Source organism: Paroedura picta, unplaced genomic scaffold (assembly GCF_049243985.1).
Source record: "Paroedura picta isolate Pp20150507F unplaced genomic scaffold, Ppicta_v3.0 Ppicta_v3_sca21, whole genome shotgun sequence".
In the NCBI taxonomy this organism is placed as follows: Eukaryota; Metazoa; Chordata; class Lepidosauria; order Squamata; family Gekkonidae; genus Paroedura; species Paroedura picta.
Window position 1 is genome coordinate 25,368 of NW_027518618.1, and position 26,789 is coordinate 52,156.

Here is a 26,789-nt window from a genome sequence, read left to right on the forward strand (position 1 = left end):
CATTATAAATCAGACAGCAGGGCCCACCTCCAGAGAGTAAGTGCAGAGCAACGGACATGACATCACAAAGAGCTCACCTGTGTTGTCTGGAGCGGAAGGGATGCCGCTTACTGGCCTTGGTGTGTTCAACAGGAGAAAACCACGCCTGTTGAACTGCTTTTTTGATGGACTTCTTCAGCAGCCAATAAATACACAGTATTTATATAAAATGTCCTTTCTCTCCTTTAAATTATGTTATATGTAACTTGCATGTTTAACTTATATGGTATATCTAACCATGACCAGTGCTGACCATGTGGCTATACCCAAAGTCACTTCATAGGCTCCTGTTGGCAGATGGGGTCCCCCAGAGGAGATTCCCAACCATCATCTTACTCTAGGATTATGTTTTCATGACTTTGGGATAAGTCTCTCTTTGTACAACTTATAGCGTTTTACTTTTGACTGAAATTGTCCTGCGTGATGCAATTATCTTTTAGTACCTTTTTAAAGTTAGGGCATTTCCGCACATTTAAAAAATTAGCGTTACGCCAGAAAAATGGCGTAGCACTAAAAATGATTTCGCCTCCAGCTATTCCTCAGCTTCTGGCTCTCTTGCTGTTGTTTGCCACCTTTTCTCGCTTCTTACACTCCATAAGCCTGCTTGAAATGGCGGAAGAGAGCAACACGCTTTACATGCAACTCTCTTTTACCTGTCAGCCAAGCCAGGCAGCCAATCCCCTTTCGCAATGTTTTAAAGTGCTTGCAATGTCCGCTAAAAACTTCTCCATTGTAACGACTAAGCATCTAATCATAGATGCATCTAATCATAGATGCAACGTGGTTTTTATAATGCCACCCCTTATGGAATCACGAATCTGGAATCATTAAAAAATTAATCTCGTTCCTGATTGTGGGGGTACTTTGTGTGAGAGGCATGCTTTGTGTGATAACTTTGGGGGAAAATTATTTTTTGCTTTGCCTGCACTATTGAACACCTATTCATTGCTCCAGGCAGTTTGCTTTAAAAAAAACATCCCTGGGAGAGGGGAGGCGGGTGCGAGGGCGGGACATTGGAGGCAGGGATTGCGCTTCTTCGTCTCCATACATTTCTTTAGTGAGTGGCCTGCTGGTTGCTCTCCTGTGCTACATAGTTTGCGGAATCCATTTTATGTGATTCCCCAACTAGTGCTTTAAAATCATGGATGTTGCTTGAGGTTTGCTGGATGGACACGGGAGGATGGCAACCTCATGGAAAATACCAAAATTATGGCGTCTTCATAAGGTAGGCATTTCACTATATGTATCATGTGCGGAATTGTTATTTATACTACCGCTAATGGTAATATCAAGAGCCTCTTGTGGCGCAGAGTGGTAAGACAGCCGTCTGAAAGCTTTGCCCATGAGGCTGGGAGTTCAATCCCAGCAGCCGGCTCAAGGTTGACTCAGCCTTCCATCCTTCCGAGGTCGGTAAAATGAGTACCCAGCTTGCTGGGGGGTAAACGGTAATGACTGGGGAAGGCACTGGCAAACCACCCCGTATTGAGTCTGCCAAGAAAACGCTAGAGGGCGTCACCCCAAGGGTCAGACATGACTCAGTGCTTGCACAGGGGATACCTTTACCTTTACCTAATGGTAATATCAGTATGCAATTTTTTTGATTTTCTGATTTTGGATTTGGTATACAGTTGACATATTCAACATGTTATAAATACAGACGATGGCTGCTTAGGAAGTTCATTGAAAAACCAATCCAACCAGTTCCATCTACCGCAGCTTATTTGGGAACCTCAATTCGGTATTTTGTTCCTTGGTTGGGTTATCCTACAACTGAGCGGTCATTGGTTTGTTTTCCCACCTGGAGGTTAGATATAAACACCACCTGTTTCAGCCAAGACCGTATCGTGACACTGAGCACGCAGAGGGGCAACTGGCTGCAAAGGATAAGTTAAGACGAGCCATGAGATCTTGCATTTTAAAGTCTAGTTTCCTGGTCACGAACATTCGAATGAGCTAGCTGTCCTTCTCTTGGCCCTGTCCCCAGGGTCCTTCAGGCCTCCTCTCCCGCCCACCCCACCCCAGTACCCCAACTCTCTTACCAGCTCCAGGATTGGCTCAAGATCGCTCTGGTTCAAGGCAAAGATTCCCTCTTCGGCACACAGGATTAAATGAGGCTCTGCAGAGCATGGTGTGGACAGAAAAGTGGGAAATGACTTGCTCAAGATATTGGATTAGATCCGCATTCATACTGAGACTCCCCCCCCCCCCTTCCATTGGAGATTCAAATTCCCACTTTGGATTTCCCAGTCACAGAACCATAGAGTTGGCAGGGGCCATACAGGCCACCTAGTGCAACCCTCCACTCAGTGCAGGATCAGCCTCAAGCAGCCTTTCTAAATCTGTGAAGGAGCCCCTGAAATACATCTTCAGACTTCACAAACGCTAGGAAGTGATGTCAGCTGGCCACCTCTCCCTGTCACGCCCACAGAAGTGACATCACCACCCCACACCCTTTGCCCTCCTTTCGCTCCCTCCCCCACCTTTACTACTATTATGGCAACTCCACCTCTTGTAGGCCGGAAAGAAGGGCTGGAGCTGAGGTTAGCTCAGACCCCCCTGCCACGCCACAACCAACTCCCCCCCCTTGATTGTTACACCCACAGCATCACCACCAAGCCCTCCGGACAGAGGTGGCCCCTTCCATAGCTTGTGGCCAGGTCCATTAAGGCAGGAGGGGAAAGGCCGCAGACCCCCTCCATGGACTCCCATGGGAGTCTGCGGATCCCTGGCTGGGAATCCCTGGCCTAACAGTTCAAAGATTCAGAAGGATCCAAATCTGAAACCCAAAGATATCATACAATGGGGGCTGTCCAGTTCAGGGCAGGGACCCCAAATTTATGAAACACTCCCTCCCCACAACAGGCCACCCCCCTCGGGTTCTCATTTTCACAGATGCCGACCACAGCCCCGTGGGATGGCAGCATGGGGAACCGGGCTGCAGGAATGCAGGAGGGCTTTGGGGTGAGGGCAGAGGAGCAAGGGCTGAAGGAGAAACGGCTGGGCCAAAGGAGAAGGAGAGCTCCTGTCCGGAGAAACCAAGGCAGAGACTGCAGGACAAAATCTTGGCGAGCTCGAGGGATGCTGGCAAGCAGCCAGCAAGAAGGCTGGGAGAGAGAGAGACTCCCCTGCTCCCTCCGGGGTCTCCTTCCCCCCACCCACCTTTCGTGTTGGGGTGAACCCAAGACGTAGCTGAGGTGACATGAAGAGGACACTCGTTAAAGACTTTCCTGAAGACCGTCCTGTCCTGGAAAGAGAGGGCAGAAAGCAATTCCCCAATGAAACCAATTAAAGGCCAATGTATGTTCAAAGCACACCGCTTTGCCCGCAGTGTCTCTGTGTGATTCCCCATCCCGGTCCTGCTTTCTCCCAACCAAGCCTCCCCTAGGGAAGGGCAGTCTATCACTCCAGGGCAATCGACTCGTTCAGATATCTCTGAGGCACGAAGGCAGCAGGATCGGCAAAAGGAGGCTGTTTGTCAGAGCTCTGAATGAGTCACGTGCCGCTCGTGCAGAGCGGCAATTTGTGAGGATGTGTAAACTGGAGTCATTCTCTCTTAACACTTGGGAAGCCAAACATTTTGGGATACAAGAGGGAGATTCACCCTGATTTTAATTCCGGGGAGAAACAGAAGATGTGTACTCCTTGGAAAAAGAGAAGAGGACGGTACTCACTGGTTTTGGCTTCCTCCCTTTCTTGGGGGGCAGGAGGGGGGGCTCTTCCGCCTGTTGAACCAGCCGCAGCTCAGGGACTGTAGGGGGCAGAGCAAGAATCAGCCCTTCCCAAGGCTTTGGAGACCCTGGAAGGATCCACTGCCCCACAAAATGGCGCCAGGGGTTTGCTGTCCGTGCCGTTTGGGTTCAGCTAGTCTGGCAGAGCTTAAATGTTACTTGATGTTACTTGAATAATAATATTTAGCCTATGAAGAAGGAGAAGTGCTGTTTTTTGTACCCTGCTTTTCTCTATCCGAAGGAGTCTCAAAGCAGCTTCCAATAGCCTTCCTTTCCTCTCCCTGCAACAGACACCCTGTGAGGGAGATGAGGCTGAGAGAGCCCTGATATTACTGAAGAAGAAGAAGAGTCGGTTCTTAGATGCCGCTTTTCTCTACCCGAAGGAGGCTCAAAGTGGCTTCCAATTGCCTTCCCTTCCTCTCCCTGCAACAGACACCCTGTGAGGTGGGTGAGGCTGAGAGAGCCCTGAGATTACTGAAGGAGAAGAAGAGTCGGTTCTTAGATGCCGCTTCTCTCTCCCAGAAGGAGGCTCAATAGCCTTCCTTTCCTCTCCCTGCAACAGACACCCTGTGAGGGAGGTGGGGCTGAGAGAGTTCTAAGAGAAATGCTCAGTGAGAACTGCTCTAAGAGGACAGTGACTAGCCCAAGACACCCTGGGAGGTGGATTGGGCTGAGAGAGCTCAGAAAGAACTGTGATTGGTCCAGGGTCACCCAGCTGGCTGGGGGAGGGAAATAGAACCCGGTTCTCCTGATTAGCAGCTGCCACTCTTAACCACTACACCCCACTGGCATGGGAGTCTGGCAGCACTGCAGGGTTGGTGGGGAGAGGCCAGCCTACGACCACTGAATGCATCTTGGGCAGATCTGAACATATGGGCCTCCTTGACTCCAAGCCCCCTCCTATCAACACGAAATCTTAACCCCTTTGTCAAAGGCCAGGATTCCCTGTGCCAGTCTGTCTGTCTGCCCCCCTCCTTTCCCCGCAGTTCCTTTACACTGGTGGGCAGGCTGGGCAGGTGGGAACAAGCTCTCTGCTTGTCAACTGGCTGGCTCTGCGAACAGCCTCACATCTGCATTCAGGCCAAGGCACAGGGGCATCGGAGAGATCCTGGCACATCTGTTTTGCAAACGGTAGCACTTCTTCTGGCAGAAGGTGCTGTCCGCTGGCGTTTCCGCAGGCAGGACAGGGCTGTAGGTCAAGACCAAAGATTTCTCTTTGGAACAAAAGCAGTGAGTTCAGGGGCGGGAGGATCTCATCCCTCCCAACCTCCGAGTCTCCAATTCTCATAGACAGAAGGGTCCTACAGAGTCATCTAGTCCAACCCCCGGCACAATGCAGGAACTCACAACTACTGCCCACCCACGGTGACCCCAATTTCATGCCCAAATGTCCTCCCCCCCCCATCACCAAAAGTCTCCAGAATCCAGCCTGGCCTGGAGAAATTCATCTTCCATCCCACAGAGGCAATCAGCAATTCCCTGGGGAGGCAAGGAAGGGCCACAAGAGGCAAACACTGGCACATCCCTTCCTGCCCACCCACTCACAACCTGCCTCAGTTCACAGAATCAGCCCTTCCGTCAGATGGCTCTCCAACCTCTGTTTAAAAACTTCCGAAGGAGGAGAACCCACCACCTCCCGAGGAAGCCTATTCCACTGAAGAACCACTCTAACTGGCAGGAACTTCTTCCAGATGTTTCGCCGAAAATTATTTTCAATTAATTTCAACCTTTTGGTTCTGGACTGACCCTCTGGGGCAACAGAAAACAACCCTGCTCCATCTTCTCTATGACAGCCCTTCAACCATTTGAAGGTGGTTATCAAATCCCCTCTCAGTCGTCTCCTCTCCAGGCCAAACAGACCAAGCTCCCTCAACCTTTCCCCATATGCTTTGGTCTGCAAACCCCTCACCACCTTCCTAGCCCTCTTCTGGACATGCTACGGTTTCTCAGTTCTGCTAAGTCATCTTTGCTTGGGAGCACAGTGGGCTTGCTGGCCCTGAAATTAGCCTGCCAATTTTCCCGGGGCACGTCATACCTGATCTGGCGCTAAGGTGGGATGCATGAGCCTCCATGTGCCCCGTCTGCAGAGAGGTCCAGCCTGTCACAGGCCCACTGGAGGACCGTCCCCAAGATCCAGGTTTGCCTGAGCAGCGCAAGGGGGATCGGTCAGCCAAAGACTCTTCTGAGGAGGTCCAAAGCTTGGGCTGTGGAGGGGGAGGTAGAGGGAGAGTTGGCTCACTTTATAGGTACTTGATCAGCGTGAATAAAAGGTAAAATATCGGGGCCAGTGACAGACAGTGGCTGGGCTCACGGGCATCACCCTCCAGGAGGGGAAGAGGGCAAGGGTGATTGGGGGCTGGGGCCAGGGCTGCCCACTAACCAGTCTGCCACCAGAGGGTTGACTTCTGTTTGGTGTGTTCATACATGTGAGAAGGAAGGGGGCGTTATTTGGAGACCACCAAAGACTCACCTTGGGGGGCAGCGGAGGAGGGAGATCCAAAGTTGAGGTGACACTGAAAGGTAAACAGACACCTAAGATTCCTCAGCATAAGGTGAGTGCACAGCACTGCTGTGCAATTTACAGATCCAAGACAGGCTCTTTCCCGCAAGGCGTGCGTTGCAAGACAGTCAACGTGTAACCTGAATTAGGGCGGAGGACAGGGTTTGGAAGTGGTGGGAGGGCTGTGGTTGGGGAGAAAGACAAGACCTCCTCTACTCAGAGGAAAGTCCAACCACAGAGTTCCTGGGGATTCCTAGAGCGGTAGCTGTCATTTCCAGGTACTCCTAGGGTCAGGATTGCTGTCAGTAGATGAGCCCTCATTTTTCTCCGCTGAGCAATTTGTCCCCTGCCCTGCCGGGCCCAATTTCTGCACACCCATGTAGGATTGCCAACCTCCAGGTGGTGGCTGGAGATCTCCCACAGTTACCATGGATCTCCAGGCGACAGAGAGAAGTTCCCCTGGAGAAAATGGCCGCTTTGGCAGGTGGACTCTGGGGCACCGTACCCCACTGAAGTCCCTCCCCTCCCAAGCTCCGCCCACCCACAAAATGCCCAGGTATTTCCCAACTTGATTTGGCCAATGGGAATCCAGCCTGTGGGTCTTCATTTACTTTCATTGGAGGGGCTACTGAGGAGCCAGCAGAACCTGTTTCCTCCCTTGTGAGGATTCTGGGAGACCCTCTGACAACACAGGCTCAGCAGGCAACAAGCAAGCAGCACGTCTTTGGGCAACATTTGTTGTCTACCCTCTTAAAACCCTCGGAGTGGCTTCTTTCCGCTTTCTGCTGATTCTTTCCCAATCCCCCTCCTTCTCTGTGGCCAAATTCAAGATTGCCAGAGCTTTTCCTTGTTGTGAGAATCTGCAAAACCTAAGATGAGCATAATTGAGCAGAATTTAAAGGGTGTCGTACAGGGGGCATCAGAGGAGATGTGTATTTTGCATAGTTAGGATAGGATCTTCCTGATGATTTTCATATTATCTCCTTCAGTTGATTGGCTCAACAGGAGATTTCCTGCATTCTGAGCACATTTCCTCCATGCTTGTCTCCAGAACAGCAGTTGAACATAAGGATGACTGCAGACAACCATTAGAATAGTTACTTAGGTCTCTGTTTCTTTCTGTAAATCGTTGTTTCTTTTCTGAACATATTCTGGTGCATATTCCAACTCCACCAACATCCCTTTTAAGCCGGGTTTGCGGCTTAAACCAGTGGTTAGCGACATGTTATCAAAGGCCATTTAGCATAACTCACAGGACACATGGTCATCATAGCTAGAATGTGCAGGTTTCACTCCCACCTGAGATGAATCTTTTATGGAAGCATCTGCCACTTACATGTCCACGTCGTCATAATCGTGGTCGGAGTCCGATGTGTCATCCCTGGTTTTAAAAAATATATAGGAAAACCATGTGGCACGATGGCCAGAAAGGGGTCAAGCCAAATGATGCCTAGGAAGTTGTGGGGTGAACCAGCAGCCCATGCCTCTTCCTGTACCTGGTGCTAAATGCAGAGCTGTACAGGTGGCTGCCGGTGCCGTAGCCGGGATCCGCGGGGAGTTCCTACGGGTAGAAAACACAGGCCAAACTCAATTTCCAGGTTGGTTTCAGTCTGTGCCCTGCTCAGACCGGGTTTCCGGAGGGACAGATGGAAGGTGCCTTACTGGGAGCAGGGAGGGGGGAAAGACAGGGGTCTCCAGTGCAGAATTCTCAGCACCCTTGCCAAACTACAATTCCCAAGATTCTTTGGAGGATGCCACAGCAATGACTTGTCCTGCAGCCGTGCCTGCCTGTATTTCATAATATCCTATCCTCCCACGACATTTGCAAGCGGGTAAAAAAAGCATTTCCCCAATGAACTACAGGACTGAGTTCCTCTACCATCACTTATGGTCACCAACCCCCAGGTGGAGCCTGGAGGGGGCGCATAATTACAACCAATCTCCAGGTGGCAAAGATCAATTCCCCTGGAGAAGAACGGCAGCTTTGGAGAGTGGATCATTTGGCGCTGTCCCCCTTCCTGCCTTCCTGTCCCCAAACCTCTCTCCTGTGTCCCCGTCCCACAAAGTGCCAGAAATTTCCCCACCTGGAATTGCAACAGGATGTGGGTCCAGGAGCACCTCTAAGATCAACAACGATTTATTCAAGGTGTGAGCTTGCATGTGCAGGCACACCTCCTCAAATTCTGTTGTGCTGCTTCAGACCAATACAGCTACCCACTTGACTCCACCTGGAATAGTCTGTCCGGTCGCCGTCCCCAAGCTATTCCAAGACAGACTGGGGAAGCTCCTCCCAAAACTTCAGAGCATGACAGATTCCAGTGGGTCACCATGTTGGTCTGAAGTAGCACCACAAGATCAGAGTCCAGGAGCACGTTTAAGACCAACAAAGATTTTTTCAAGGCGTGAGCTTTGGAGTGCAAGCACCAACAAAGATTTGTTCAAGGCGTTTTCGGGTGCATGCATATAAAACTTGAATAAATCTTAGTTGGTCTTAAAGGTGCTCCTAGGCTCTGATTTCAGAGCATGATGATGCTAAGGAAGCAAAGCGCCAGAAAACGATACCAGAACCTGCATCCTCAGCTGTCTCCTCCCCTCCTAGGGATGCCAGCCTCCAGGTGGGGCCTGGGGATCTCCTGGAATGGAAGCTCATCTCCAGATGACAAGGTTCAGAGGAAATGGCGCATTGGGAACGTGGTCTCCACAGCCTTATAACTGGGCCTCTGCCCTCCCCTGGGCTCCACCCGCACACCTCCAAAAATGTCTCTAACTAGAACTGGCAGCCCTGCAATGCCAGGGTGGGCAAGAGAAGGAAAGAGGTACCTTTTTTGGGGAGGAATCCAGCCCAGGTCTGCTACTAGAGCTGTGGCCAAAATGCTGAGCTGTAACAAGATTTGGGGAAAGTCAGACGCACAGTCTCTGGGTGGGAGGGGGAAAGGAGGAGAACAACCCCCCCCCAGGAAGGGTGTTTGTGGGGAAAGTGGGGGCTAGAACGCCAAAGGGCAGGCCAAGGTATGTTGACACCCTGGGCAAACTATGACGCTGGCATGCCCACATTTATTATTGTTACATTTCTAGTCCGCTCTCCCTGGAGGCTCAGGGTGGATCACATATCAAACATAATAATTTAAGATTTACAAAAAAAAATTTAAATTAAAACTCAACCGATTCAAGAGAGGAGTCCAAAATGAATGCATTACTTGCTGACCAATAAGCATCCAGATGACACTGAGACACCAGCAAGCTCTGTGTAGCTGCAGGTGGACCTGTCCTCGTGAGCCGAAGTTTGGCTGCTGAAGTATTCCGGGTTGTTGGCTAATAGATGTCAGAGTTTGGAATCCCTTGGTAAAGCGCAGATTAGCAAAATGGTTTGGGAATCATTAAAGAGCACTTCTTATTAAATAAACTAGCCGTAATGCCTGCTGCATGCCAAAATGCAGTGGGTGCTAGCCGGAGGAGGCATGGCTACAGAGGCAGGGAGAGACCTCTTGGTCACTTACCCACCCCCACCTAAATCACAGGGAATGCCCAGGGGGTGGGGGGAGGAAGAAAGGCAGGCAGAGAGGCAGACAGACAGACTGACAGAAAGGCAGACATAAAAACAGACAGAGAAAAGGACTGACAGACAGAAAGAATGGAGCTGGCTCCTGGGCGTGGCGTCATTTTAAAATGACAGGGGACGAGGGAGGGGGCCTGCCCTGTCACTTTGCAATGGCATCGCAGCCAGGAGCCAGCTCCCGGCCGTGGCACCATTTTAAATTGACTGATAAGTGCAGCGGGGGGGATCAAAGCCTTCCCCTCCAGTCACCCCCCCCCCGCACTTACCTGTGGCACTGTCAGCAGCCAGGGACAATCTGGCAGCAATGCTGAGTGGGCAGAGTTGGGTGGGCAGAGTGGGAGGGCAGGTCCGATGCAGGGCCCAATAGGGACACACTTCGCGTATACCAACTGGTCCCTGCCTTGGACAAGCCACGCCCACTCTCCGCCCACCCTGCCCTTAGCCTGTTATTTTAACAGAAAAGCTCTGTTTTGAAGACTGAAGACTCCTTGTGTGTCTACTCGCTACCCTTTTGCATTACCACTTAGATGTCCCCGTGTCCTCTGGTCTGCTTATTGTTCTACATCCTTCACTGGGTCCCACACTTCTCTCTCTGTAATTCCTTACTGGCAGGGAGATCTATTGTCTGCTTTGGGTATATTAGTTGGAGTTTTGTGTGGGTTTCTCAGTGTGGTCTTGGTACAGCTTGTGTCATGTTCTGGCACCAATAAAGAGCTGCAACAATTCTGGCGTCTGTGGTTCTTTACCCACAAGATCCACCACAGATCTAACAGCACCTATGATCACCATTTTTGGGGAACTGTGGTCTAGGGGAAGGGTAGCCAAACCGTGGCTCTCCAGATGTCCATGGACTACAATTCGCATGAGGCCCTGCCAGAAAATGCTGGCAGGGGACTCATGGGAATTGTAGTCCATGGACGTCTGTTTGGGCACAGTTTGGCCACAGTTTGGGCACTCTTGGGGGTCTGTTGGGAGGGACAGGGAGATGTAAAAAGGAGAGTGTCTTCTATAAACTTTGGGCTGAAATCCCAAACCAGCAGAGATTCAGCTAGGGTGCAACGGGGGGGAGGGGGCAGGGGGGGCAGACGTACCATGGGGATTGGAGAATCTGGGCGAAGTGAGGCCTGGGCGGTGGCTGGAGAGGATTCTTCGGGGCACCGGAGGGGGAGGCGGCTGCAGTCAAGAAAAGACTGGTTAGTTAGGGAGGGGGGGCTGAGCAGCTCTGAAGCACAAACCACCCACCACTGGCCCTTCTTACTTGTGTGGAACCCCACCGTTAGATGGCCCTTTGCCGCCAAAGGACAGGACCACAGAGATGGGACTGAAAATCAGTTGCCCCAAAACGGGACCATTCTCTGCATTCCCTCCCCACAGAGCTATCTGTGCAATTGGGGGATTAGGGTCACGCAAAACCCTCCCACTGACTTATGCTGTCCTGCCCCCGTTGCCAGAGGCTGCGTTTGCGCCTATGCCAGAAGCTTTGCTGCCAGACCCCTCGGAGCACGAAGAGGAGCTGGGGCAAAGCAGCAAGATGCTGCTGGATGAGAAGAGCTCTGATAGGGACACACAGCCAGGTAGGCACCATGCCCTCTGCGCCAGCATCACCTCAGCCAGGAGCAACACCCCTTCCCAGCCCGGACTCTTCACCACAGCATAGGAGAGAACCCAGAAGGAGCAATTTAACAGCACGCCATGGCAGGCTCAGAGCACGGTATGAAGCCAGATGGGGCCCAGCTGGGGCTGACTTAACAGAGAGCGACTGAGAGCACTTAAGGAAGGCAGAGATGGCTCTCAGCACGGATGCAACCTGGGCACAAGCTCACCCGTCGCCTTGACCCCGGTTTCTGACCTGCCTGTGCTTCAGCGAAGCTCTGCCCGACTGCTTCCCGGCCTTGTGACCTCAGATACGGCTTCTTGGACTGCGATTTTGATATTTGGACTTGGTTTGGCTTTGACTCTGCTCCTCCGGTTGTTGACCTTGGCTTGCTTATTGACTTCCCCTTCGACTCTCCCTTGGAATTTGTCTGCCACAGCTACTGTTAAGACCCGGACTGGACTATTGACCCTAGTGGCCAAGAGTGTGTTTATCTCAGGGGTAGTCAAACTGCGGCCCTCCAGATGTCCATGAACTACAATTCCCAGAAGCCCCTGCCAGCGAATGCTGTCCATGTAGTCCATGGATGCCTTTAGAGCAGGGGTAGTCAAACTGCGGCCCTCCAGATGTCCATGGACTACAATCCCCATGAGCCCCTGCCAGCAAATGCTGGCAGGGGCTCATGGGAATTGTAGTCCATGGACATCTGGAGGGCCGCACTTTGACTACCCCAGATTTACAGGGTTGCGAACGCTGGCAGGGGGCTTCTGGGAATTGTAGTTCATGGACATCTGGAGGGCCGCAGTTTGACTACCCCTGGTTTATCTGGACTGTCCCTGCGTGTGCCCGGCTAGGCCAGCACATATGCCTACATTTCCAACTTGTCCAAAGCAGCATTCCATGCTTGTATGAATGCCAACCTCCAGATGAGTCCTGGAGATCCCCTGGAATTAGCTCTTCTCCAAGCAACATGGATCAGTTACTCACTCTGGGGGTGGACTCCATAGCATTAAACTCTACTGAGGTCCCTTCCCTGCCCCAATCCCCCCCCCACTCCTGGATCCACTCCCAAAGTCTCCAGAATTTCCCAACTCAGAGCTGGCAACCCTACATGTTTGGGATATTTTCTATGGCAGTGGTCCCCAACCTTTCTGAGGTTGGGGACCGGCAGGGCATTGGGGCGCGGCCCGCGGCCCGCGTGGGCCACGCCCACGCATCGGGCCGCGGCCGCGGGCCGCGCCCCGCGCTGCACCCGCGAGCTGCGCCCGCACATCGGGCCGCGCCCCTGCATCGGGCCGCGCCCCTGCATCGGGCCGCACCCCCGAGCCGCGCCCACACATTGGGCCGCGCCCACACGGGCGCGGCCCGGCCCCGATTCCCTCTCCCCGCCCTCCTGCAGTAAGAAGCTTCCCGGGCCGCAAGCTTGCGGCCTGGGAAGTTTTTTACTGCGGGGGGGGGGGGGCGGGGAGAGGGAGCCGTGGCCCGGCGCCATGGCCTTCGCGGCCCGGTGCAGGTTGGGGACCACTGTTCTATGGAAACGTGAATACGCAATTGCCACCAGTTATTAGTGTTCCTGCTTAATATTTATTCTATTTTTAATTTGATTTGATTTCTATACCGCCCTTCCATATGGCTCAGGGCAGTTTACATACAACATCATAGGGGAGACATGGAACTGCAATTTGTTGTCTAACCACTGCCCAGCTCGCTGTTGCCTTCGGGAAGGTCTGGGAGGTTACCCAATGCTCTGGGGTAGGAGGTTTTTAGCATTGTCCCTGTTTTGTTGTTTGGATTTAAAGTAAAATACTACTTCCTGTCCCCCTTCAAGGATCGCTGCCTTGCCGTGGCAAGGGGGCTTGCGTAGCTCAGTGAAGCTATGAGCTATGCCGTGTAGGGCCACCCAAGACGGACTGGTCATAGCTGAGAGCTCTGACAAAAGGTGATCCACTGGAGAAGGAAATGGCAAACCACTCCAGTATCTTTGCCATGAAAACCCAATGGACAAGTTCAAAAGGCAAAACGATATGACGCCGGAAGATGAGCCCCTCAGGTCGGAAGGTGTCCAATATGCTACTGGGGATGAGCAGACGGCTAGTACGAGTAGCGCCAGAATGAATGAAGCGACTGGGCCAAAGCCAAAAGGACGCTCAGTTGTGGAAGTAACTGGAGGTGAAAAGACAGTCCGATGCTGTAAAGGTTTTTATTCCATAGGAACCTGGAACGTCAGATCTATGAATCAAGGCAAGCTGGACGTGGTCAAACAAGAGATGACAAGACTGAACATCGACATTTTAGGAATCAGTGAACTAAAATGGACAGGAATGGGTTAATTTCATTCAGATGACAATCAGGCATACTACTGTGGACAAGAATCTCACGGAAGAAATGGAGAAGCCTTCATAATCAATAAGAGAGTAGGAAAAGCAGTCTTGGGCTACAATCCTCAAAATGACAGAATGATCTCAGTTCGAATCCAAGGCAAACCATTCAACGTCACAGTAATCCAGGTCTATGCCCCAACCACTGCTGCTGAAGAGGATGAAGTTGATCAGTTCTATGAAGCCCTACAACACCTTCTAGAAGCAACGCCCAAAAATGATGTGATCATCATGGGGGATTGGAATGCTAAAGTAGGAAGCCAAAAGATAACTGGGATAACAGGCAAATTTGGCCTTGGAGTACAAAATGAAGCAGGCCACAGGCTGGTAGAATTTTGTCAAGAGAATACAATGGTCATAGCAAACACTCTTTTCCAACAACCCAAGAGACGACTCTAAACATGGACCTCACCAGACGGTCAACACAGAAATCAGATTGACTATGTGCTCTGCAGCCAAAGATGGAGAAGTTCTATCCAGTCAATAAAAACAAGACCAGGAGCTGATTGTGGTTCAGATCATCAGCTTCTTGTTGCAAAATTTAGGCTTAAATTGAAGAAAGTAGGGAAAAGCACCAGACCACTCAGGTATGAACTAAATCAGTGGTCCCCAACCCCCGGTCCAGGGACCGGAACTGGTCCATGGATCAGTCGGTACCGGGTCACAGCTCCTCCTCGTCCTCCTCCCTGGAGGCTGCCCTCCCACTCTGCCGCTGGCTCACCTTTGGTGCTCTCCAGTGGCTGTCATGGCTGAGGCTCCCCCTCGGTGTGGCACTGCACAGCTGCTGCTGGCAGCACCCCCCAGCGGACAGAGAGAAGTCAGAGGCGCCGGCAGGAAAGCAAGTGGAGCAGGGGCTCAGGCGGCGTCAACGTCCCTCAGCAAAAGACTACCCCCTCCCAGGCCTCAGTAAAATTGTCAAGCGTTGACTGGTCCCCAGTGATAAAAAGATTAGGGACCACTGAACTAGATCATATCCCCAATGAATATACAGTAGAGGTGACAAATAGATTTAAGGAATTAGATCTGATAGACAGAGTGCCTGAAGAAATATAGACGGAGGTTCGCAACATTGTACAAGAGGTAGCAACTAAAACCATCCCAAAGAAAAAGAAATGCAAGAAATCAAAATGGCTGTCTGAGGAAGCTTTACAAATAGCTAAGAAGAGAAGGGAAGTGAAAGGCAAGGGAGAAAGAGAAAGATACACCCAATTGAATACAGAATTTAGAAGCTAAATTTACCATAGAGTTCTTGCCCAAACATCAGAGTGTCACCCCGATGTCCCTAATGTGATATCACTTCCGGGTCACGTGAGCAGTGAAGTAGGCATGTTGCTTCACGTCAGCTCAGCCCCCCTGCTGCTCCCAGTAAGACCCCCATCCTTCTCCAGTTGCCAAGAAGAACCCAATATCCCAGAAACTAAAGAAATATTAGAAGAACAGCGATGGGGATTCAAGGGCGAGGGTGTAAAAACCTTGTGGGATTTGCCATGTTTAATGTGATTCTGTTGGATTCTGTTTGATTTCATTCCTCTAGGATGGCACCCTGTTGCAATGTTTGTTGCATTTTTCAACCCCTTTCTGTTTAGAGTAAGGCAGCAGCCATCCAAGTCCTGGGATTCTCACACGCAGCTCACCTCTCCTGGTCAGTAACCTTCCCCCACCCCTGCCCCGCTGGGCTCCTAGCCTTTCACACCCTTTGTAATCCCCGTCCCCCTCAAGACAGCCCCCAGTGCTTTCATGCCGACCACCTGCAACTCAAGGTGAAGCCTGGCCTTGCGGGGGAGTAGGAGGGGTACTCCAAAAGCAATATAGGATCTGAACTGAGGAGCCATCCGAAGCAAAAGTATGTATGTTGCTGCTCCATTGCTACCTAATAAAGAAGTCTGATTTTACGATCACGAGTCTTGTTGGTGTCTACGGGCGGCAATCCTCAGAGAGGGAAAATCGGAAGATCTCACCTCTTGCTCCTCTTCGTCTACCTCTCCTCTGCAGCCAGCCAGATGCTCAGGATGACGCAGTTTCTCCAGAAGGTCGAGGGTCAGACAGCGCCTCAGTCCAGGTTGGGCCAGAAACTGGTGCTGGGGAACGGAAGGGGAAATGGTTTCTGTGAACTCTTCACAGGGCAAAGCAACCTTCTCCCTCGTCACATTCTGCGTAATTTTCTCTCCCACACACACATATGCGGTCACTGTATTAAATGCCTCCAAAGCCATTTGTACAGAGCCATAAACAAGTGAACTACTGTGGCCTTCTACTGAATAAGACCCTCGGCCCATCCAACTTGGTATTGTCCACTAAGACCAGCAGCTACTCCCCAGGGTCTCAGGAGGAGGTCTTTCCCATCCCCTCCTGCCTGGTCCTTCTAACTGGAGATGCTGGGAATTGAACTGGGGGACTTCTGCATGCCAAGCAGAGGCTCTTCCGCTGAGATCCAGCCCCACTTCATGGCTCTCTGGGGTCCCAGGCGGGGGTCTTTCCCATCACCTCATGCCTGCCTCTTTTTAACTGGAGGTGTTGGGGATTGAGCTGGGACCTTCTGCATGCCAAGCAGAAATTCTATCCCTGAGCTACAGCCCCAGGTCTTTCCCATCCCCTCCTGCCAGGTCCTTTCAACTGGGGATGCCAGGGATTGAACCTGGGACATTCTGTATGCCAAGCAGAGGCTCTTCAGGCAGTGCCTCCCCTCAATGTCATGTGCTTTTCTTGGTACAGCATAGTTTAAGAATGACCTGCCCAAAGCAAAGTGCCAGCCAGGCTGCGATGCCACCTTGAACGTGGTGTTGGGCAGGAGATGGCAGTGCTAACTGACCACGGTTAGGTCCTAAGTAGCAGAGCAACCACTTTTTTTTGAGGGGGGGTTGTTGGGGATAGCGGTACTCACGGTCAGCATCTTGGAGGCGCCTGGGCGCTTCTTGGGGTTCTTGGTTAGTGTCAACTTGACAAAGTTGTGGAAGGCCGGCGTCCTGGAAAACAGGCAGCACCCAAGGGGGAGGGGGATATTCAGGGGTCTCGATCCAGGAGGGGCAGTTAGTAGCCACTTTACTCTCTATGTTGCAGGAGTTTGCCAGAGGAGGCTGCTGGGTTGCTCTCTGGCGCCACCTGCAGTGGTGGCCAGCAGGTGTCATAGCAGCTTCCAGGTCAGCAGGGGGTACATTATGGAACAGAATGGAAAGGGCCAACGTCTAGGTCAGACGAGAAGAAAACTGTCGAAGCAGCTATATGCAAACAAAGAATCTTTATTCCTAGACGAGATCCGGTGTTTCACTCGTTTTCAAGGCGAGGACTCTTCCTCAGTGGCTTCTATTTCTGAAATTTCAATGATTTTACAAAAACGTTCTTAATCAGTCACCGTGAATGTCCAACTCTACAAAGCCTTGGGTCCCAATATTTTTGGGGGTGGGGGAGTGCATGACTGCAGCCTACCTCCATAAAAAATATCCACTTAAATATTGGAACCTAAGCTCTGCTGGATACTTGTAGCAGCTGATTTTTTTTAAATCATTGGGATTTCAGAAATATAAGCCACTGAGAAAGAGTCTTTTCCTTGAAAACAAGTGAAATACCGGATCTCGTTTTGGCTTTTATGCCTAAGAATAAAGGAGAATCTTTGTTTGCATATAGCTGTTTTGTCAGCTTTCTTCTCATCTGTGATTTTCATTGGCTGGCAGGGTTTTAACCTCCAAGTCAGTCCTAGGGCCATTCCGCACGAGTTCAAAGTAGCAGGAGTGTGGCAAATTGTAATCGCTACTAATTTGCAGTTAAGCACAACATCGCACACAATCTGCCACACTCCTGCAAACGATCAGCTAAAAGCGCTTCGTAGTAACGCTTAAAGGGAAATCCCAAAAAGTGGATTCACCCTTCGAAAAGCGCTACACTCTTGCAACCAATCTGCAACACTAGCGAAAAAGTTCTGTGCGTTACCATTGTTGCGGTTTCAGCAAAGTCCCTCCCCCTGGCTCTCTCCTCTGATCTTCCAGCGAAGCGATCACCATTTTTTTTTCTTGGAGCGAGCGGAGAGCAACGAACTGGCGAGCCTTCATTCACCCAGCGAGGCTTATCCGGCTGCAGTCCCAACACAGAGCTGCTTTAAAGCTCGCCTCAAGTCACCAAGCACAACACAGCCCTGTTTGCTAGTTCCCTTTAATTTCGGCCGAAAATCACGCCCGTGCACGGGCGGGGGGGGATTTTTTTTTCACTCGGGGGAGCGTAGCAACGATGAATCGCCAGCTCAGACACCACCTGCCAGCTAGATGGGTCTCTCTGTTGCAATGAATCAACGCAGATTCATTGCAACATGTGTTCTTTCTTTTTTTTAACCTGCCTTAAAGGGAAAGGGGCTTTTTCGGAGCATGGTAACAACCACTCATTGGCTGCAAATATCGCTTCCTGGATAGCGATTTTTGCCGAGACCGGAAACCTGTGGGAAACGATTGAAACGCAATGGGATTCCACTACAAAGGCAGGTATGCATAACGACGAATTCCACTATTTAAAATAGCGTTTTTTCTTTCAGTAATCAATTTGCCACATTGATCCTGGTGCGGAATGGGCTCTAGAGATCTCCCAGGTTGGCTGTGGGGAGACGAAGGGAATGCGATTGTAAGCCGCTTTGAGACTCCTTCTGGAAGAGAAAGGCGAGGTATAAAACCCAACTCTTTTTCTTCTTCAGGAAGATACACCTGACATAAACATCATGTCGATATGACCTCCCGCTTTCCCCAAGAAACTGGAACATTCAAGCAAGGAAAAAAAGGAAGAAAAGTCCTACTGAGATGGTGGGTCTAGGAACCCTGTTCAAAAGGAGTCTAAGGCTGCACCCACAGACCGATTCCTTGAAAAAGGACCCTCTTACCCATGCAGGGAAGTGCAGCATAGGTGGGCAGAGGTTATCTAAGGATGGGGCAAGCTGGTCACTCTCCCAACAAGACTTACCACCTGGCTTTCTCCTTGAGCTTTGGGGGCTGGTAGCCACTCTTTGTCATGAGAACCAGGACGCTGCAAAAAGACACAGTGGGAGGAAATCTGATCATGCCCAGAACTTCATGACAGAAAATGATTAATTTGGAACCAAACAATGGACGATTCTGCAGTCATTTAGCCTGAGCTGGCTAGTTATAGGAGGGAAAAGGGGAATGAAGTTTCTCCACCCACCCCTTTCTGCCTTCTCCACCCCCAGAGGCATGGGAGATCTCAAGAGTTATTGTTCACATATTTTCAAACTCCTCTTTTGAGAACTGGTGCAGCATGTTGCAGGGATGGCTAAACTCACTTATTTGATCAAAGAAAAGGTAAAGAAAAGGCAATCCATTGCTAACAGAAAACCCCTTATTGACTTTTTGCATGACAGGGGAAAAATTTATTTGTGGTTTTGAGGACTATTTCTCTTTCTTAGATTGAATTTCGAGATAATAGATCTTGACAGCTTAAAAAAAGATTTTCTGTTATAACTTTGCAACAATTTTAGAATCAGAAGCTAATCTTGTTATAGATTTGTAAGATATGATTAATTCGGGAGCGCATTTGTTTTTGTCACCGAGAACCTCTAACGTTTTACTGTTATCTCTTATTTTATTTTTGGTCTTATTCTTTTTATCTGATCTCTCTTTTTTAACTTTTATCTTTTTGTGTTTTATTTGTGTATTTATTATTAGACTCGATTTAAAGCCCGCTGCATATTGTAAATACAACGGGGAGCTAGCATGCCCTGTCCTCCCTCCCGCTCCACGCCAGCCCTCCCCCCTGCCCCGAAAAGGCCTGACGTGGCCTCTCTAAGCCTCAGCGGGCATTTTCAGGGCAGGCAACTCCCTCCCCCCACACAGCCAGCTCCACCAACCTCCTCTCCCGGCAGTGGTTAGGGCAGACTGGTGGCACTTCCGCCAGACTGCCCCTTGCTGGGTTCACTGCTGGCCAGTCTGGCCTCCCTTTCTGGTCCACGGGCCAATCAGGACGTGCTCTGCGCATCCTGATTGGCCCGTGGACCGGAAGCAGAGGCTCAGCCCAGGAAGCCACTGCTCAAATATTAAGAGCAGGAAAGTGTTACAGATTGTTGGCTGCTGCTGCTCTCAGGCCGGCCGGCTGGCTCACGGCTGTTCACAACAGGATAATAAAATCCCAATAACAACCGTCAATATCAAAAACCCAACCTCCCCTAATAACCCCACTTGGCTCCATGCCTCAAGGTAGATGTTTAAATATTTAGATGTTCAGAAGACTGGAGATTCAGAAGACTGGAGATGTTCAGAAGACTGGCCATGCAGATCTTCCTTGCCTGAAATTATACATTTCAATGACAACATAATTTAAAGGAAGAGAACCGGGGTAGCACAGTGGCTTAGAGAACAAGCTAGACTTTCTTTCCTCATTTAAAATATTTAGAAGCCTCTTTTCTCCCTTACAGAACTTGAGGTGGCTTACCACATACAATAAAAAATATTTAAAAACATAAAAGCCAAATTTTAAAAAGCACAATTTAGGACTAGCTAACGAATGAAACAAGGGCAATCCGAAATATAACCATCTTCAACTGCCCCCTAAATATTGAAAGTGAGGGGTCTGTCACACCTCTCTGAGGAGGTTGTTCTACAAGTATGGGGCTACCACCAAAAGGGACCTTTTTCCTGTGTCCACCAAACGAGCTTCTTTGACTGATGGGGCAATCTTAATTCCTGGCCAAAAACACACGGGAAACATTCTTTGAGAAAAGCCAATTCCAAGCCATGCTGGGCTGCAGACTGGGAGGTGCTGGGCGTGAATCCCTCCTCTTGCTATGAACTCACTGGACAACCATTATCAATCTGCTTCAGCCAGGTTCTCCCTCTGCTGTACAGGGATGCTTACCAGCTGAACGAAGTGGTTTGAAGGACCGCAGCAAAATTAAGTCTGTGTTGTATTACACACATGTATTATATACATGCTAGGTACTATTATCCTTGCAGTCTCAGGGACTAGAAATGTGGTTTTTTTCATTAAATGAAAGCTGAGCTTATGTTGGCCCCCCAAGCACCAAGAAGACAGAGCATTTCTGCCCCAGACATTAGAACCTAAGAGAAGCACTGTTGGGTCAGGCCAGTGGCCCCTCCAGTTCATCCATATGTGTCACACAGTGGCCAAAACCCAGGGGCCATCAGGAGGTCCACCAGTGGGGCTAGAACTCCGGAAGCCCTCCCACTGTTGCCCCCCAAGCACCCAGAACATCCCTGACGCAGAGAGAAGGTGCCATCTAGACCTTAAGGCTAAGAGCCACTGCTGGACCTCTGCTCCAGATGTCTACCTAATGCCCTCGTGAGGCTGCCGGTGCTTGTGGCTGCCATTTCCTGCATTAGGGAATCCCCCATGCAAATGACTCTTCTGGTGAAGAAGGACTTCCTTTGGCCTGTTCTAAGTCCATCGCTCCTTAATTTCACAGTGACCACAAGTTTTTATACTGTGAGAAAGGGAGAAAAGGACGTCTGTCTCTGTCTTCTCTATCCCATGCATAATTCTGTAAACCTCTTTCCCTCTGCAGCCCACAAGCCACAGTGGGGTGGGAGATGCCAAATGTCTGTATGTGACGCATATAAGGATCACCACAAGCCTCCTTTCACCACCCGCACTGGCGTGAACGAATGAACTTCACCTTCTCCTTTTCCCAGGGCCCAGAGACAGGAAGAGCCAGGAGCAGCTGACAGTTTCCAAAATAACTCACCGCATCGGGTGCATGTCGAACAGAGGGGGCTGCAGTTCCGCCAGCTCGATGGCTGTGATCCCCACTGACCAGATGTCACACAGGACGTTATACCCTCCCTTCATCTCCACCGCAGCCACCTCTGGGGCCATCCTGGAATAGACACACATCTTAGAGATCACCTTCTCGCCCGTGTCCCACAAGTGTCTCCCAAATCCACCCAGGGCACAAACCGCATTTGTGCCGGCATAATATTCTTGCTCCATCTCCTAATCCAGGATCAGGGGGTTGGGTGTTCCCTACTGGTTCACTCATTCCTCCCTCTTCCTCTTGAAAGAATCCCCCGGCCTTTCGTTTTGGTCACAAACGGTGCTGTTCTACAGCGCTGTTCTTGCTGACCATGGTTAGCACCACATCACAACCAGGGTGAGAAGGTGCAGGGTGAGAAGGTGCAGGCCCGGGGTCAGCTGCAAGAACAGGATTCTCACCTGACGAAGGAAGCAGGAGGTGGATCCTGCATCTCTAAGCCTTCGCCAGGTTTAGGGATTTCATCTGCAACACCACCAAGCAAGCTTTCTCAACCAGGGTTTCATGAAACCCTGGTGTTTCTTGACAGCTCCGAAAGGGTTTCCCAAATGGGTGGGAGTTAATTAACTTTTTATATATCTTTAAAATTTGTTAAACATTTATCAGGTGATATGACCAGATATGATCATTTTGACACACACCCCCGGAGGGGGTAGGAAGGGGAGGGGTCCTGGGGGGGGGGCATGTCCCCAGCTGTGCTTGCCAGCCATATTCCACATGAACGTGCCACTTCTGGGGTTTAAGACAGCAAAGATGGATTGAATTTCCAGCCATGTTTCGCTCCCATGGCCAGTGGTGATACTTTTTTGGGAAGAGTGGTGCAGGGAAAGTTTGTTTGGTAATAACAGACAAGTGACAGGGAGAGGAAAGGGCGGGGCTAAGTAAGACCGCTCTCAAACGCACCCACTGATAACACTCCTCCACTGCCAAAGAATGTCCTCTTATTTACCAGTAAGGGGTGCCGATGAAAGACATTCTCCGGGCAAAGGTAGCACTGATTTGTGCCGAAATTCCAAAATCCGCTGCAGGAGAGGCAGGAAAAGATAGCAATAATTTTTTAGTGAGATGCAGGAAACCCGAAAGTCACCCGCAAAGCTGCTGTGTACCTAGAAAGGCAGAAACAGACAAGGAAACCGAGGGGAAGGGAGCTACTAGCGGGCCACGTTTCCCATTGTATAGCATCCAGGCATACTCTGCAGTATTTTTATTCGGAGGCTGGCCTAGGTAAAAAATTAATGCAGCATCGTGTCCAAACTGGACCACTTCCTAGGCAGAACAGCTACGTTCGTCATGTTCTTGTCAGGTGGCTCTTGTTTATCAGGCTCCTGTTCTAGCTGGCCACATGCAGCACTGATTGGCCCATGGCTGTAGCATCACAATCCCCTAATACCTGTTGAAATATTGGTGAGGGAGGGGGTGGCTGAGTTAGAAATAAAAGCAACAAACTTTGGGTTGCTTATGCAAGATAAAGATTGCAGGAACTCCCTAAGCCAACATACACCGACACAAGCTCAGTGGTTATGCTAGCAAGCCCTGAGCTGGATGGCCCAGGCTAACCTGGCCCAGGATTGCCACACAGAGGCAGACCATGGCTAACCACTACGTGCTGGAGTGAATGACTCAGCATGCCTGGAACTGCTTGGTGGTCTCCCATCCAAGTACTCACCAGGCCTGACCCTGCTTAGCCTCTGAGTTCTGAAGAGGCTGGGTGTATAGGCGTTAACGGGTTGCCTCTCTTCATCTGACCCTGAGCTGCCCTCAGATCCCTCTTTACTTTGTCCACTCCCTCCCTGCACGTGGCCTTCCATGGAGACACACATCGCGGCAGGTCTCTCCTGCAGAGACAAGGGCCTCATACGCCCAACAGGCACCAGGCCGGACAAGCTGGCCATTTGTGATCGGGAAAGTTCTCTATGGATTAGGCCAGGCTCTCTCAACCAGGTGATAGGACCATATATGGTCATGTTGACCCACGCCCCCTGCCCCCCAAATGGCCAATGAGGGGCCTGGAGGGGGTGGGAAGGGGAGGGGCCCCAGGTGGGCGTGTCCACAGCACCATTTCTGGGGGTTCTCAGGGATAAAAAGGTTGAGAGAGGCTGGATTAGTCCTCATCTCTCTGCTTTCGACTGCAGCCTGAATGTGAACCAGACCTGCTCTGAGACCTTTCCAGAGAGGAGTGGCCAAAAAGCCACAAAATAAACATAAATAAAATGAAGCTATTTGAATACATGCAAGTTTATCTCTCTTTGCAATATACTTCTTGGGAGATTAATCTCCCAAGGAGTATATTGGGGGGAAAGGTGAACTTATATTGACCTTTAGTGCACACAGGATCACGTTTCTATGGCTGGGCAAAATTCTGCTTTTATTAACCAAACATCCCAATGCTCTGAATTTCTCTTGCCGTGAAACCCCTAAAAGGGGGTCACCATGGGTCAGATTGGGCTCTCTCCATGGGTCAGACCCCGAAGGACTGATCTGGGCCCTTTCTGATTCTATATCCCAGGGGGGCAGCCGCAGTGTGAACGGACCCCGCAAAACATACCGAGTTTGACTTCCCCACGGTCGCTGACGAGGACGTTGGCTCCCTGAAAAGCGAAGAGGCACATAAAACACAGACGTGAGAAGGCAGAGGGAGAAGCCAGCAGGGGTTTCCTAGCCTTTGGATTGCTCTTTAGGATACCTGCAGCGGTTCATCGGCTGTCAGGAAAAGCACAGCCTGCCAGAAGAAGGCTCCCCTCTCTGCAAAACCCTGACCTCAAATCCCAGGTGCTCAAAGGCTAGTTTGACATATTTGGCATATTACATACAGAAGTGAAGACAATTCTGCATGTACTCAGGGGCCTTCAGCTTGTGACTGGACTGGCTATTTCAAGAGCTATTTCAACGTCAGGAGTTTCTCACCTCGCCTCCCTCAATCCCTGTCTTCCTTCTCTTCTCCAGCCTCACCTTCTGCCTCTTAACCAAGTCCAATCCTCCATTTCCTCGGGTCTTCTGCCTCTGCTGCCTTCTTTAGGACCCTGTTTCTTCTCCCTTTTTCCTTCTGGCTCCGCCCCCTCTTACATCATAGCAGCTCCACCAATGGCAGCCAAAAGCCTTTCTGGGGGCCTTCTCTGACATCACAGCCAAAGGTCTGGTTGCCTTTCTTGATGGTTCTGCTTTAAATACTGACTTTGTTGAATATTTTAGTCAGGCTTTGGTGAATTCCTGTGCACCGCCATGGGCATGCAAAGTTAGGATGATGCATACCTTAAAGCAAACCAAAAAAGCAGCCACTGCGGTGAACCTTGGCTACTCTGATGCTGCATGGACTGTCATTTTTGCTTTCAGAAGAGAAATGAAACTCTCCTATCTCTGCATTTCCAAGCAAGCAGTGAAACAAACTGCGGTAGCCTGAAAACCAGTCCCAATCTGATAGCCTGTGGTGCAGAGGCGGAAATCGCCAGGAACTTTGATAGCATCGCCGCAAGATTTAGGACCCCCCCCCCCCCCCGCCAACCAGTTGAGCAAATCTAAAAAGAAATGGCCACTTCTGCTGGTGGGAATGGTGCCTTCCCCAGTGGCGTTTAGATTGGACCCAATGACCTCTCTCCGTACGACCGACTGCATGCCAGAGGCATCTGACCCTGCTTGTTCGTTGGTTCTTCAGAATCTCTCACCTGGATGGCCGGGGCAAGCCCAATCCGGAAAGTTAAGCAGGGTCAGCCCTGGCTAATATTTGGTTGGGAGACCTCCAAGGACCACTTGGGTCATGATGTGGGGGCAGGCCATGGCAAGCCCCCTCCGCATGATCCCTTGCCCGGCTGCCGGACCATCCTAGGGTCTCCTGCCACAGGATCAATGAATAACACAATAATAAACAAAACCAGAGTCCAGCAGCACCTTTAAGACCAACAAAGATTTATTCAAGGCGGGCGCTTTCATTGTGCTACTTCAGACCAACATGGCTACCCATTTGAATCTACGGTAATAAATAATCACAGGTCAAAAGAGAGAGGTCTCCAATGTGTACCAAACAAAGGGGGATCAAGACCAGGGAAGTCAGTGCTAGAACGAAAACACTTCTTAGTCTTTAAGGTGCGGCGACTTTGCCTGCAACAGGACTAAGTAGGGTTGCCAGCCACCAGGTGAAACCTGGAGATCTCCTATTACTGGAATTGATCTCCAGATGACAGAAATCAGTTCCCTTGGAAATAATGGCTGCTCTGGAAGTTGGGCTCTTGGCCATCAGGTGCCGTGGACCAGGGGTAGTCAACCTGTGGTCCTCCAGATGTCCATGGACTACAATTCCCATGAGCCCCTGCCAGCAAACATTGGCAGGGGGTCATGAGAATTGTAGTCCATGGACATCTGGAGGACCACAGGTTGACTACTCCTGCTGTGGAGGATTCTCCCCCCCAAAAAAGGCCCCTCCCACCACAGGCCCCCATCTTCCCGATATGCTATTCCAAAGGGGCCGAGATGCCCCCCAGAGTTGCATTTCAAGGCAGGTGTGCATTGTGGGAAGCAAGGAGGTCTGTGGAGATTAGCACTGGATCCAAGTGCCACTCAGTGTCTCTGGAATCAGAGCCCCCCAGGAAAGAGGGCCTGTGGTCTCCAGCTTGGGGTTTGAGGGCGGGAGGGGCCCCAGGGAGCTGAACCTCCAAAGCTGCCATTTTCTCCAGGGGAACAGATCTCTGTCATCTGAAGACCAGTGGTCCTCTTGGGAGATCTCCAGTCCCCTCCTGAAGGGTGACCACCCTACTTGGCTCCCTCACAGAAATCCACCGTTCAAAGTGGTATTCTTCTCCCTCGGTGTTTTGCAGACTAAAGGGTACCAGCCTGGGTCTCGTTCCAAGGATGGGGGCCCAGACACAATGCTCCTGTCCCCTTGGGTCACCCTTCGCAGAAGCCTTCTCTTTTGTCTTCTGGAGGCCACTGGGATTTACTCTGCGACAATGGGGTTGCCAGGTTCCTGGTGGCACCTGGAGATCTCCCACTATTACAATGGAGCCAAGAATAACTCCCCCAGAGAAAATGGCAAATAGCCATGGGGGAAAAGGGGAACCTCTATGTTCAGAGGCAGTCAACCACTAAATACCATGGCCAGAAGGCAACATGGAGGAAAGCCTCAGCCTCTCTGCCCTGTGGCTGGCCCTGCAGAGGAACTGGCTGGCCCCTGGGTGAGACAGGAGGGTTGGACTGGATGGACCCTCCCTGGTCTGACCCAGCAGGGCTCTCCTGATGTCCTTAGGAAGGCCT

General features: G+C 50.8%; 1 protein-coding gene across 1 annotated transcript in view; it reads right to left on the reverse strand.

The window, feature by feature from the left end:
- Positions 1 to 1,844: 1,844 nt before the first annotated feature.
- MAP4K1 (mitogen-activated protein kinase kinase kinase kinase 1) overlaps positions 1,845 to 26,789 on the reverse strand; it is a 37,164-nt gene continuing 12,219 nt past the window's right edge. The window contains exons 7-22 of the mRNA XM_077318701.1: positions 24,094 to 24,136; positions 22,498 to 22,570; positions 21,483 to 21,614; positions 18,731 to 18,793; positions 16,677 to 16,758; positions 15,754 to 15,873; positions 10,915 to 10,996; positions 9,088 to 9,146; positions 7,764 to 7,828; positions 7,604 to 7,648; positions 6,238 to 6,280; positions 5,803 to 5,971; positions 3,711 to 3,787; positions 3,199 to 3,283; positions 2,079 to 2,155; positions 1,845 to 1,913 (exon numbers count right to left, since the gene is read on the reverse strand). Of these exons, the coding sequence (XP_077174816.1) occupies positions 1,845 to 1,913; positions 2,079 to 2,155; positions 3,199 to 3,283; positions 3,711 to 3,787; positions 5,803 to 5,971; positions 6,238 to 6,280; positions 7,604 to 7,648; positions 7,764 to 7,828; positions 9,088 to 9,146; positions 10,915 to 10,996; positions 15,754 to 15,873; positions 16,677 to 16,758; positions 18,731 to 18,793; positions 21,483 to 21,614; positions 22,498 to 22,570; positions 24,094 to 24,136 (1,284 nt within the window). The remainder of the gene's footprint in view (positions 1,914 to 2,078; positions 2,156 to 3,198; positions 3,284 to 3,710; positions 3,788 to 5,802; positions 5,972 to 6,237; positions 6,281 to 7,603; positions 7,649 to 7,763; positions 7,829 to 9,087; positions 9,147 to 10,914; positions 10,997 to 15,753; positions 15,874 to 16,676; positions 16,759 to 18,730; positions 18,794 to 21,482; positions 21,615 to 22,497; positions 22,571 to 24,093; positions 24,137 to 26,789) is intronic.